Source organism: Saccopteryx bilineata, chromosome 6 (genome assembly GCF_036850765.1).
Source record: "Saccopteryx bilineata isolate mSacBil1 chromosome 6, mSacBil1_pri_phased_curated, whole genome shotgun sequence".
Classification (NCBI taxonomy): Eukaryota; Metazoa; Chordata; class Mammalia; order Chiroptera; family Emballonuridae; genus Saccopteryx; species Saccopteryx bilineata.
Genome location: NC_089495.1, coordinates 186261505 through 186273296, shown reverse-complemented (window position 1 = coordinate 186273296; position 11792 = coordinate 186261505). Strand labels below are relative to the sequence as shown.

At 57.4% G+C, this 11792-nt stretch overlaps 1 protein-coding gene across 3 annotated transcripts in view; it reads right to left on the bottom strand.

The window, feature by feature from the left end:
• Positions 1 to 288: 288 nt before the first annotated feature.
• Positions 289 to 11792, bottom strand: part of PMEPA1 (prostate transmembrane protein, androgen induced 1) — a 51282-nt gene continuing 39778 nt past the window's right edge. For all 3 annotated transcript variants that reach the window (XM_066235518.1, XM_066235519.1, XM_066235520.1), the window contains exons 2-4: positions 8076 to 8230; positions 3599 to 3652; positions 289 to 3184 (exon numbers count right to left, since the gene is read on the bottom strand). In XM_066235518.1, coding sequence (XP_066091615.1) covers positions 2636 to 3184; positions 3599 to 3652; positions 8076 to 8230 — 758 coding nt within the window. In that variant the 3' untranslated portion in view covers positions 289 to 2635. The remainder of the gene's footprint in view (positions 3185 to 3598; positions 3653 to 8075; positions 8231 to 11792) is intronic.

Here is an 11792-nt window from a genome sequence, read left to right as displayed (position 1 = left end):
ACTTCTGCAGTTGTCATCTGCGGGGCTTGAAGCCCAGGGACACTGCATCATGGTGGCCCGAACTGCACGACTGGGGTGCGGTCAGAGGGGCGTGCTCTGCCCTCAAGCGGCTGAGGGCACTCACCCACTCCCGCTCCCTTCTAACCCTGCAATAGAGCAGAAATGGACCACACCACCCAGCAACAAGGTTCAGAATTTAGCTCAAGGGGACCTCGGGAATGCTTCAGACTGGCTTTTGGCTGATGCTCCTCCCACGAATGAGGTCCACTTCCCGGTTTTTGACCCAGGTGGGCATTAAACACAGTATTTGACAAGGGAGGCTGGGGGGGACGCCTGACCCCAAGGGAGGCACATCCAGGGAGGAGGGACGGGGGACGGGACGGGACGCGAGAGGCGATGGGAATGTTTGAAGAGAAGCAGCAGCCCTTTGCTGACCAGGAGCGGGAAGGCCAGTCCCGGGTGAGCCAGGCACTGTCCAGGAATGCCTGGCCTGATGACCAGAGTCAAGTGCTTCCTCAGTAAGGCACTAGGGAGACGCTCCACAGAAAGATATGTTTTTAAAAATTGTTATCTATAAATGTGTCCCCGTACCTTTCAGGACAAACTACACTGATTTCTCTGCACGACCTTTACAAAAAGAGTCCTCTGTGAGGGAAGCAGGTTTCAGGCTGAAGACCGCACAGAGAGGCAGGTCGCACCGCGGAGGTGAGGACACTTTCTGCCAGGCCGGCCAGCAGACACTCGGGAGACCTGTTCATCTGCAGGGCACGATGTTCTTAAAATGCGTATATAAATAGAGTTCAAATGGTCAGAACTTTTCAAAACCGTTCTCAGGTTTTTGTTTTTCAAGTAATAAAAAAGTTGCTTAAAAACAAGTTATTGCCTCTTACACCTTTCTCTGAATGGTAGTCAGCTAGTTGGCCTTCTGCCAAAAATGAAGACACCTCCGTGGAGTGGGGGTGGGGCCTGCTCTTCCAGCTGCGGGGATGGAGGGTCACCCACTCTGTGAATATTAACAAGTCACCACTGGGAGGAAGGACTTTCCACTCCAGCCACTGTCCCTGGGCGATGCCAAGAGACTCCCACCCAGCTTCCTGGCGTTCATCTCTCCTTGCACACACCTGTGCCCACACCTGCTTCTCCACCTGTGTGCTGCCCACAGGGGGGTCTCACCACACCCGAACCTGCTCAGTAAAATCCTGGTAAACAAGAGTTGTGTCCGAGCAAGACGCTTATGCAAACACATGAACAAACACATCGGGCATGACTGTGTCCCGCGGGGAGGGAAACGGGGGATGGAGAGGAGGTTGCGAGTTCTGCTTCTAAAGCATCGAGCAGAGGTTTGCAGAGGGCTGACTCGTTTCAGCCCTTCTGCGTGTCCCGAGAGGAACTTGGGTGTGTCACTTTTATTTTATTTTTTTTTCAGCTCTGGTCTTCTGCTTTTGGGCCTGTTACGTGAGCATCTATACGTAGAAAGAAGACAGAGATGAGGTCACGTTCCTAGTACCCGGGGGGCCTTTCCTCTCTGCCAGTAAGCACTGCAGTGACCTTAGCTGGCAAATTCTGGAGACACCAACACGTTCTGCACAAACAAGCCGTCTACACCTCTCTGGCGTGTCACTGGCGAGACGGCGACAGGGGCATCCTAGCCCCTTGTCCATGTGGACCTCCATGGTTAAAAATAAAGGAAAAACTTAAATTCCTTTAGTAACAGTTTATTTTCATTTGGGGGAAAGGCAAAGCCACCACCTGGAACTTGGTGCCTTTGAATAACTTGCTCGTTTTTGTGCGATCCAGAGGCTGTTCTGACCCAGGGCGGGGAAAACGCGCCCCACCCCTTCACGAGGGAATGTGTAACGAGGTAATAACCTACCCCTGGACGGAGCTTTCACTCGGCCCGTCCGGAAGCCTCTCTGCAAACTCCATGCGGAGCCCACCCTCTGCCTGACGTCGGAGTTCGACATTTCTCCCTTAAAAGTCTCGACAGACGTGATAGAAGTTTCCATCAAACAAGCACTGACATATTTATATTAAAAAATAGTGCAAAAGCTTAACATTTATATAAATAACTCTAAACCCCTGCTTTGTAATTGTTTTCTTTACAAGGTAATACACACTTTCTGAGTTGGCACTCAAAAATGGCCATTTTCTTGTCTAGTTCAGAAAACAACTTTTTTTTTTTAATAGGACTCTTCTAATACAAAAATACTCCTGCCCTCGCACATACAGCTTCTCTTACTTTATATATATTTATATATAATATTGCAGATCTTTAAACAAAGGTTTTGTGCAAATATGTCTTTAAAGTTAAGTGAAATCATCATAAACAAACAAAAGAAAAGAAGCCTCACGCAGCTCAACTAGGAACAGAAAAGACTAGAGGGTAAAAATTTTTTTCTTTTGCCTTCAAGACACGGCTCAACAAAGAAACATGTTTTTTTGTTTGTTTTTTTGCAAGCTTTCTTAGCTTGTGCATTCAGACCAGACAGAACATGTAAATATTTATACACAGAGAGGTGGGGAGGGGGTGGTGACGCGCAATTGTGTCCCCTGTCACCTCTCTCTTCTTAGAAGTGCGGACTGTTTCTCCTTTTAACCCACTGCTGCCCTGGCCCGGCCCGGCCCCTGGGGACCCCTAGAGAGGGTGTCCTTTCTGTTTATCCTTCTCTTGGCTCCAAGTGGCCACGCTCTCCAGGGGCGTGATGTGTGGGTGGTGGAGCCGGGTTCCCTCCAGCAAGGAGGGCGGCCCACTGCTCTGCTGATGCTGGAAGGTGGCGGACCCGGGGTAGTGCCCAATGACCTCACTGTAGGTGGGGGGTGGCCCCTCCATGCGCCCGCCGCCCCCATAGCATGTGGCACTGATGCCCGAGTTACTGCTGGGGGGACAGGGGCCACCCAACATGGCACTGTCCATCAGGTCACTGTCGAAGATGGTTCTGTTCGGGGGCGCACGCACGGACTCGCGATTCAGCTCCAGCTGCTGCTCGGGGTCCCGCAGCTGCAGGGTGCAGGGGCCCTGGTAGGGCGGCGGCTCCTCCCCGTCCGACAGGGAGATGGTGGGCGGCAGGTCGATCTCGTGCTGCAGGTAGGGGTAGGTGGGCTGGAAGCGGTGTAAGCGGTCCCGCTGGGTGAAGGGGGGCACGGCCAGGCGGTCGGTGGGTCTCGGTGGGGCATAGACCTGTTGCTGGAGGGGGCAGAGGAAAGTGAGGGTCCCTAGAAGCAGGACCCCGGGCAGGGAGGCTGCATGTGACTCTGGGGAAAGGGAGAGAGGACAGCAGGGTGGGCCGGAGCCCTGGGGAGCCCTGGCTGGGGACACCATCAGAGCTGACATGGGGGCAGCCTGTGGCCGGCCTGCCGCAGACAGTGCGGGCTGCTCCCTGGGGGCAGGGAGTGGATACTGTCCTGACCGGAGGGACTGCCGCCAAGGACGCTTCCTCAAAGAAGCGGAGCTGTGAGTCTTTGAGCAGACACACTGCTCCAGCCTGGCGTAGGGGACCCGCAGGGCTGGGCTGGCGGCCTTCGGGTACACTAAAGCAGCCTTGGGGGGCAGGTGTGAGGGGACTGGGGGAAGGGAGCAGGGAGGCAGCGCTGGACTCACCTCTGGGATCCCACTGCCTGACACCGTGCTGTCTGAGGGCCAGAGGCATCCTTCCTGCATGGGGAGGAGAGAGACAGGTCAGCGGGACGGGCAGAGTGGAGGGAGCTGAGGGTCCACTCAGCTTTGACCCTGAGATCTTCCATTTGGAATGAGACTTGGCACAATCCACTTCTCTCCGTGCCCACCCACTCCCCTGCCTGGGGCTGGGGGGTCTCTCAGACAGGAGCACAGCGGCCTCATCAGGGATCTCTGGGCTCCCACTCTGTCCCAGAGAATGCATCTTTGCACTTTTCAAAATATACGGCTGACTCGTGGGGCCCTTCTTGGAACCTTCCCGCAGCTTCTTGTAGACCTTAGAGTGGATCCAAACTAACTCCTGAACCGGCTGCTTAGAAAACCTGGTCTGTCAAGCCCTCCTGGTCTTGACCCACCCCTCCCTTGCTGTGCCATGTTGGGCCAGTTACTTAATTCCATAACCTAAAGAGTGGAACATACCAACCACTTGGGGTGCACATGGCTCCTGGTGAGCATATGAAAAGGCTGAAAGGCTGGGTGCCATCACCACTACCCCAGCCGTGCAGACCGCTATCTGGTGCATCGAAGACCCAAGGGGCCTTTGCACTGGCCACCCTGGCCACCCCACTGCATGGTCAAGGCCTTGCTTTTTAATTCCAGTGTCCCCTGCAGACTTTCTTTGACACCATTATCCAGAGGGTCCTCACCCATTAAAAATCCTGTCATCTAATTATTTCCTTCACAAGACTCATCTTGTCTATGTGTTTATTTAGCTCTGGACTGTCTGGGTCTCTCTATTGTGAGCCCAGTTTATATAAGAGAGTTACTAAGCAGGGTGCCCCACCCAGGCGCTCCGCCACAAAAGGATTCAGTGAGTCAACAGACGTGGATGTGGCATCACTTCTGTGCCAAGCTCTCAGCCAGGTGCCGGGCATGTGGCTGCCACCCCATGAAGCTCATGCCCTCTGCCCTGGAGTTCTGGGAGGGGCCTGCAGCTCCCTCAGTGGGCAGCCAGGCTGCATGGGCTCTGTGGGGGACAGCCCAGGGTGAGTTCCAACCACACCCCTGGCTCCCTCGCCCCTACTACCACCCGTGGGCAGCGTCTGCCCTGCTCAGGCCACTGACCTGGGTCACCAGATAGAGCAGAGGCCTCAGCTCCCACCAAGCTGGAAACCCTGCCTGAGGCTCCAGGGACTTCTCCCAGCTGATGAAAGAGCCCGTTCTCCCCGCTGAGATTCACATTCCACAGGGAGAGACCTGAGGGCCAGGGAGGTGGGATCCCATGTCAGGACCGGTTCTTCAGAGGGGCAAACCTGGACTCGGGGCCTGGAGGGAGGGATATCTTCTTTTAAAAATTAAAGTTACCGTGCCTGACCAGGCAGTGGCGCAGTGGATAGAGCGTCGGACTGGGACCCAGAGGACCCAGGTTAGAAGCCCTGAGGTCGCCAGCTTGAGCGATTGCTCATCTGGTTTGAGCCAGGCTCACCAGTTTGAACCCAAGGTTGCTGGCTTGAGCAAGAGGTCACTCGAAGGTCTGCTGTAGACCCCCAGGTCAAGGCACATATGAGAAAGCAATCAATGAACAACTAAGGTGCCGCAACAAAGAATTGATGCTTCTCATCTCTGTCCCTCCTTGTCTGTTCGTCCCTGTCTGTCCCTCTCTCTGTCTCTTTCTGTCTCTGTCACACACACAAAAAAATTTAAAGTTACCTTTATTGAGATATACCTGACATATAATGATTGCACATATACAAAGTATACAACTTGTTAAGTTTGGGGGGCATATGTACATATCAGGAACTCAGCACCACCATCAAATTAACAAATATATCCATCATCCTGTTGATTTCCTTGGGGGCACGTTTTCTTGAGGGTTCCCAGTTGAGGATTTGCACCTGCAGTCCCGGGAGGACTTGCCCAGAGGGCTACAATTTCCTATATGGCCACTAGGGGGCCTTGTATCTCTCAAAACCATCCCATCAGAAATGCACTACCATGAAGACCCACTGGGGTCTAGTATGTCCCAAGTGTGGGGATACAGAAAGCAGACATACCAATGACCATTTTGCTACTAATATTAATAATGACATATCAATTGCTGCCTTGGTGTCAGGCACCATGATAGGCTCTTTTAAGCACCATTTTATTTCTCCCAATAAACCACCTACTCCCAAGTCGAGTCGGGAGCTCTGGGGAGGGGTACAAGCAGTCAATGTGGCTTGGATGAAATGTGACCCAGACAAGTCTCTGCCTAAAACCCTCCTATGAGGCTTTCCATCTGAGGTCCTGTATGACACTCCTGCCAACACCTCTACCCACCTGCCAAGCCCTAGCCCAAGGGTTCTCCACCTGGTTGCAAAGTAGCACGCCCCAGGGAGGTTAAGAATACACCAGTCAGTGCCTGGGGGTCCCGCTGTAGGCGCCAGAACTACCCATCATCCTGGTCACCGACTACCTCCATCTCGTGCACCTGGAGATCACCTCCTCCTTCAGGAAGCCTTCCAGAAACTACCCACCAAGCCAGCTGCCCCTCCCGAGGCTCCCGCAGCATCTCAGCTGCCAAATCAGCCTGGCCTTGCTGTACAGAAACCCACCGTCCAGGTGGCCACACTGCACTCAATTAGAACCCTCCTGCCTAGAGGCCAGGTCTTACTCACTCAGTTTCCCAATTCAGTGAATGAATGGCCCCAGAATCCTTCCAGGCGCAAACGCTGCACCCCAGGTTGCTCCTGACAGCGCCTGCCCGCTCCCTCCTCTCCCTGACACTCCAGGCTCCATCTGGTTCCTTTTCTTTCCAAACACTTCCTTGGGGCAAGCTCATCCAGCCCGCCACGACTTCCCCGTCTAGACAGGGGTCCACAAACTGTTTCCTTAACGGGCCAGAGAGTAGAATATTTTCTGCTTTGTGGACTAACAACACTGCTAGGGGGCTAGCTAGTGCAGTCACCACTGAAGGTTCCACAGACCTGGGCTTGGCTGTGTGTCCAAAAGGAAACAAACTCCCAGGAAGTCACCCTGAGAAGGGGCCGGGGCAGGACAGCCAGACCAGGCAGACAGCAGCTGAGTTTGGGTCTCTCCAGTTAGTAGATGAGCCCAGCTGGGTGGCGGGCGGCCCTCAGGGCAGCTGCCTTACTGAAATCAGCCTAGTAAGGCTCCGTTTCCCCAGCCAGGCACCCTGGGGCCTCTGCAGGTGGCTGGGCAGATGGGGGGCAGTGTGGCTTTCTTCTAGCCTTGGTTATCCCGGAACCAGGGCCCGGATCCTGACCTCTGTCTGAGCAGGCTGTCCCCGCTCCGTGGAAGCAGGGATGCCTCCCACTGGAGCCTGTGCCTCCCCTTCATACTCTCACTAACTGTCCTCCCAGGGCCATACGATTGGCTGTATGGGGTGGCAGGAGACAAGCCAGCTCCACCCATTCTGTAGACGCTCACACTGAGGCTCAGAGAAGGGCTGTAGGCTGGCATCTTCTCCTCTGTGCCGAGTATCCTTGCTTGCCCCAGCATCCGAGGGACAAAACAGGGGTCATGAATGCTTCAAAGTCCCACGTAAAAGCTGTGTGGTCTCAGGCTAGTGTTCCCACCTCTCTGAGCCTGTTTTTCCTTTGTAAAATGGGGTTCCCAGGCTCCTGCAAGCGGGGAAACCAGCGGGTACAGACAGGGCAGACCTGTGTGCATTGTAGCCGGCGGCACCGTCACTGGGGTAACAGCAGCAGCACCTGAGCCCGGGCCGGGGAAGCACAGATCCCTTCAGAGCAGCCATACCCTCTAGGCACACGCTGGGTCTGGGGCTAGGGGACCCAGTATTCCCGCCGGAGACACCAGAGCAGCCGCTCCTTGCCCGGGCAACCTGGTGACATACTGAGGCCACAGCCTGACGCAAGCAAGACGCCCGACCTGCCACGACAGGCCCGCTGGCTGTCCGGCTCAGCACCAGAGACTGAACACCGCTGCCAAGCCCACACGTCCCCGGAAACCGGGGGCCCCACCCAGCACGGCCTCCTTGTCCTGGCACCGTCTTCCCAGCACCCAGCAAGCACAGGTTCAAAGACGTGTGCCCACCCACAGTCCCGGGGCCGCCCGTATGCCACCATCTCCTTCACTCTCAGCCTACCTCTACCTGTCAGACCGTAGCTTCTGGCCCAGGCTTCTACCCAATGAATGGGGACTGAGGCCCACCCGTGGATCAGGGGCTGGTCCGAGGGCCCACAGCCAGGACGGTGGGGGGATGACACTTGGCCCCAGGAAGGGCCTTTCTCCAGAGGACCTGCTGCCTCCAAAGTACTGAGTGCCCCCGGCCCAGACGTGTGCAGGGCATGGGCTCGAGGGGAAGGGTCTTCCCGGTGTCCGGGTCACTGCTGCAGGGCGAGGCACCTCTCTCATCACCCCGTCCCATCGAGCCTCTGTCTGGACCCAGAGCTGCCTCCCACCCGGTTCCTGGGAGCGGGCTGCGGGGCGGGGCCCTTACCGAGGACAGGGCGTCTTCTCTCCTCCGGCCCTGGCTGTGCCGGCCGATGAAGGAGCGTGCGGACAGCTTGTAGTGGCTCAGCAGGCACGTGATCACCACCACCATCACCATCACCACCACCACGATGATGGTGATCTCAACGAACTCCAGCTCCGCTGCAAGACCAAGGGGACACGTGAGACGTGGAGCCACCCCCCACACGCCCCAACACACGTAACAGATAACACAGGTATATTCACACCACACACACACACACACACACACAGACACACACACACACACACGCCCCCCACGGGACACACTCTGGTGAGGAGGCTCAGAAAAATCCATCCTGGCCACTGTCGCTACTGCAGTTCTCATCTCCCGTGTCTGGTTTGGTTGTTTTTCCTCTCAAAGGCGGAAAAACCCTCAAGTGCTGGAAAAAGGAGGTTATTTTGATCCTGCTGGAGCCGGGGAGGTTTCTGCTGATTCAGACGGGTCCTTGTAGAGGGTTAGGCAGCTGGCCATGGTTGGTGCCAGTGGAGCCCCCACCCCACCCCTGCAGCGGGTGACGTTGATGCTGGCCCTGCTGGGGACCCTGGTGGTGACATGGCAACAGAGGCCACCAGCCAGCAGGTGCCAGCCTTCCCTAGTCCAACAAGCAGCTAGCTGCTACTAGCCAAGGAACCCCAGGGCACAGGTTCAAGCTCACAGTCATTTCCAAAGCAGGACAGGCTGCAGGTAAGGTGTGACATTTGGGGCTTTGTCCCCCATGCCGGGCTCACCCAAACTCCAAACACTGTAGGGCCAGCTCCTCCTATATCCCTCCGCCCTGTCCCTGAGGCTTCCCGGGAGACAGCAGTGCATCAGGTGAAGGGGACAGTCAGGGAAGCTTCTCCATACAGAATCCGCCTCCTCTCTAGGCCGAGGCCCCGGCGCCTCTGTCCGGCCAAGGCTCTCCAGGACACCTACCTTCTCATTATGTGTTGGCCCAACTGCGCCCAGTTTACTTGGCACTAGTAAGCTGGGCAAGTCTGGCCCCCACGGGACATGTGGTGATATCTGGGGACATGGGTGGCTGTCACAACAGGAGTTACTTTTGACAGCTTATGGGCAGAGGGGTCAGCGGTGCTGTTCAGCCTTCTATGTGCACGGAATGCCCCACAATAAGGAATGACCTGTTAGCAGTGAGACAGTTGAGCGCCCTGTGCGGGGCTGAGCATATGTCCGGGGTTCTTTATCGTCCCATCTATGAGGTAAAGTGACAGATTCATGTAACCCAAAGGCCCGAAGCTGGTGGCTCCTCCCACCCTGACCATTCATTGTCCCCAGGAATTCAGTCCGGAGCCCGGACCTTGGCTGTGGCCCATGGGTGGGATTGTGTCCCCACTCCGCTCTGGAGGCCAGGAGGGCAGAGGAACTGGCCGGGGACTGTGGTGAGACACTGAGCCCTGAGACAGCTGGGGCCCTGCCTGGCAGGAACCTGGGCAAACCTCCACCACCCTCAGGACACCCTAACTTTCCCGCCAGGAGGGCGGGTCTGGATTGGGCAAAGGCCAGGCCTCAATCCAGTAACTGCGGCCACACCTTCTGCCTCCCCAGACAGGCTGGTCCAGGCCCTGGACAGCCTGGCTCGATTCCACAGGAGACCCGGGATAAAGCCACCCATTCAGGGGACACACAGGCCTGCTTTGTGCAACACCCACGGCCTCCCTCCTCAGAAGGGACTGCAGTTTCCCTCCCCTAACATGGTGTCCTCTTCACCCCAGCATCACGGTGGTGGGCGCCCCTCCGCCCCCTCCTCCGCCGTCTCCAGGGACCCTGCCTATGCTGTGTGTGGGGCTGCCTTTGTCCCTGTCCCAGGCGGGCTGCAGGGCCCAGACGGCGGCTGTGGGGCCGCCGGAGCCATGGATGAGGCCCCAGCCGACGGCATGGGTGTGCAGAAACCCCGCCACAGCTCCACGGACCAGCCAGGAGGGGCCCAGAAGGCAGGAGGACGCGGTTTCTGGGGTCGGATGTCCAGAGTGAGAGGTCACCTCCAGCCATGAGCACAGGGCCCCGCCTGTACTGCCGTATCCACCCAGGTGCCCGGCCACAGCCCCATGAAAACAAGGACCAGAAAACCCACGTGGTGGGGAGAGGGGGAAACTCAGAAAAAGAGAAAAGTACAACTGAATTCTGGGGTATAGTCTGGAAGCTAAAGGCCTGGGGTCTGGGTCCAGAAGGGAGACTGGCGAGGGTCCCTGAGCCTCCGCTGAGGCCCAGCCCAGCCACTGGGTGACCCTGGACTTCACCCGAATCCACCCAGCTGCCCCAAGGAAAGGGGAAGATGAATGGTACCTGCTGGGGAGACCTGTGTGGTGGTATGCTCAGCACCCAGGGGCATAATTAATGGGGGGCTCACTAGCACCCAGCTATAGCAAAACATGGGCAGTCCAAATCCATCAGCCTGCAGGGTATACTGGGTACTCCAGGCCACACCCGGGCACAAGGGCGGGGCACTGAGTGCTGCCGAGAGGCCCCTGCCGGCAGCAGCTGACCTGCCCCAGCTGGCATGGCAGAGAACGCCCTGGGCTGGGTGTTTTGGCTTTGGCCGTGGGATGAGGGGGCTCTGGTCCTGCCGACAGCACCTCCACGCACTTGCACAGTTAGGGTGCTCCTTCCAGTAGACACAACCTTCGGGGCCCATGAACCCGTGTCTCTGGGAAGTGCATGCTGAAAGCACCTGCTGGGAAAGGCTGCGACCTGGAGGCCTGAGGACACCTGCTCCCACGGTCCCCTAGACGGGGCTGCACGCCGCCACCCTCTTCACACAGCTGTGTGCCATCCACTCGGCCGCAGCCCCGCCTGGGTCTGCCATCCTCCTGGGCCCTGTGGGTCACTCGGGCCTCACCTGGGCGCTGACCCCTCACTCGGGCTCCCACGGTCCCCTAGACGGGGCTGCACGCCGCCACCCTCTTCACACAGCTGTGTGCCATCCACTCGGCCGCAGCCCCGCCTGGGTCTGCCATCCTCCTGGGCCCTGTGGGTCACTCGGGCCTCACCTGGGCGCTGACCCCTCACTCAGGCTCCCACGGTCCCCTAGACGGGGCTGCATGCCGCCACCCTCTTCACACAGCTGTGTGCCATCCACTCGGCCGCAGCCCCGCCTGGGTCTGCCATCCTCCTGGGCCCTGTGGGTCACTCGGGCCTCACCTGGGCGCTGACCCCTCACTCGGGCTCCCACAGCAGGCATCACTAACTGGGCATGACTGTGCCTTCCCCCACCCCCATTCCACACACCACACTGCTCTAGAGAGGGGGTCCAAAACCACGGTGTCCCTGGCAGGCGGCCCCAGAGGTCACACCTCCCCACCACTCCTGAACCTAGAAACCATTTGTGGGACTGCCTGACCTCTAACGCCAGCAACACATTTTGAAAAGCATTGGGAAGGCCCCAAAGCACAGGGCAGGAGGCTTTGGGACTTCTGGCTCAGAGAGGAGTCCCAGGTCACTCAGTTGCTAATGGCAAATGTGGAGCCCTGCCTCAGTTTCCCCAATCTGACAGACCCCTTTCCCTGGACATGAGGCCAAGTGTTCTGCATGTTACCTGCAGAAGTGGGTTCTACCACTGCCCCCCCAACCCTGGTCCCCAAATTGCCTATGACCACAGGACTCACAGCCAAATCCTGGTCATAGACAAAGGGGACAGAGCAAGAGGGGGTGGGTGGGCTGGTCCACAGCCCAAACTCGCTGTAC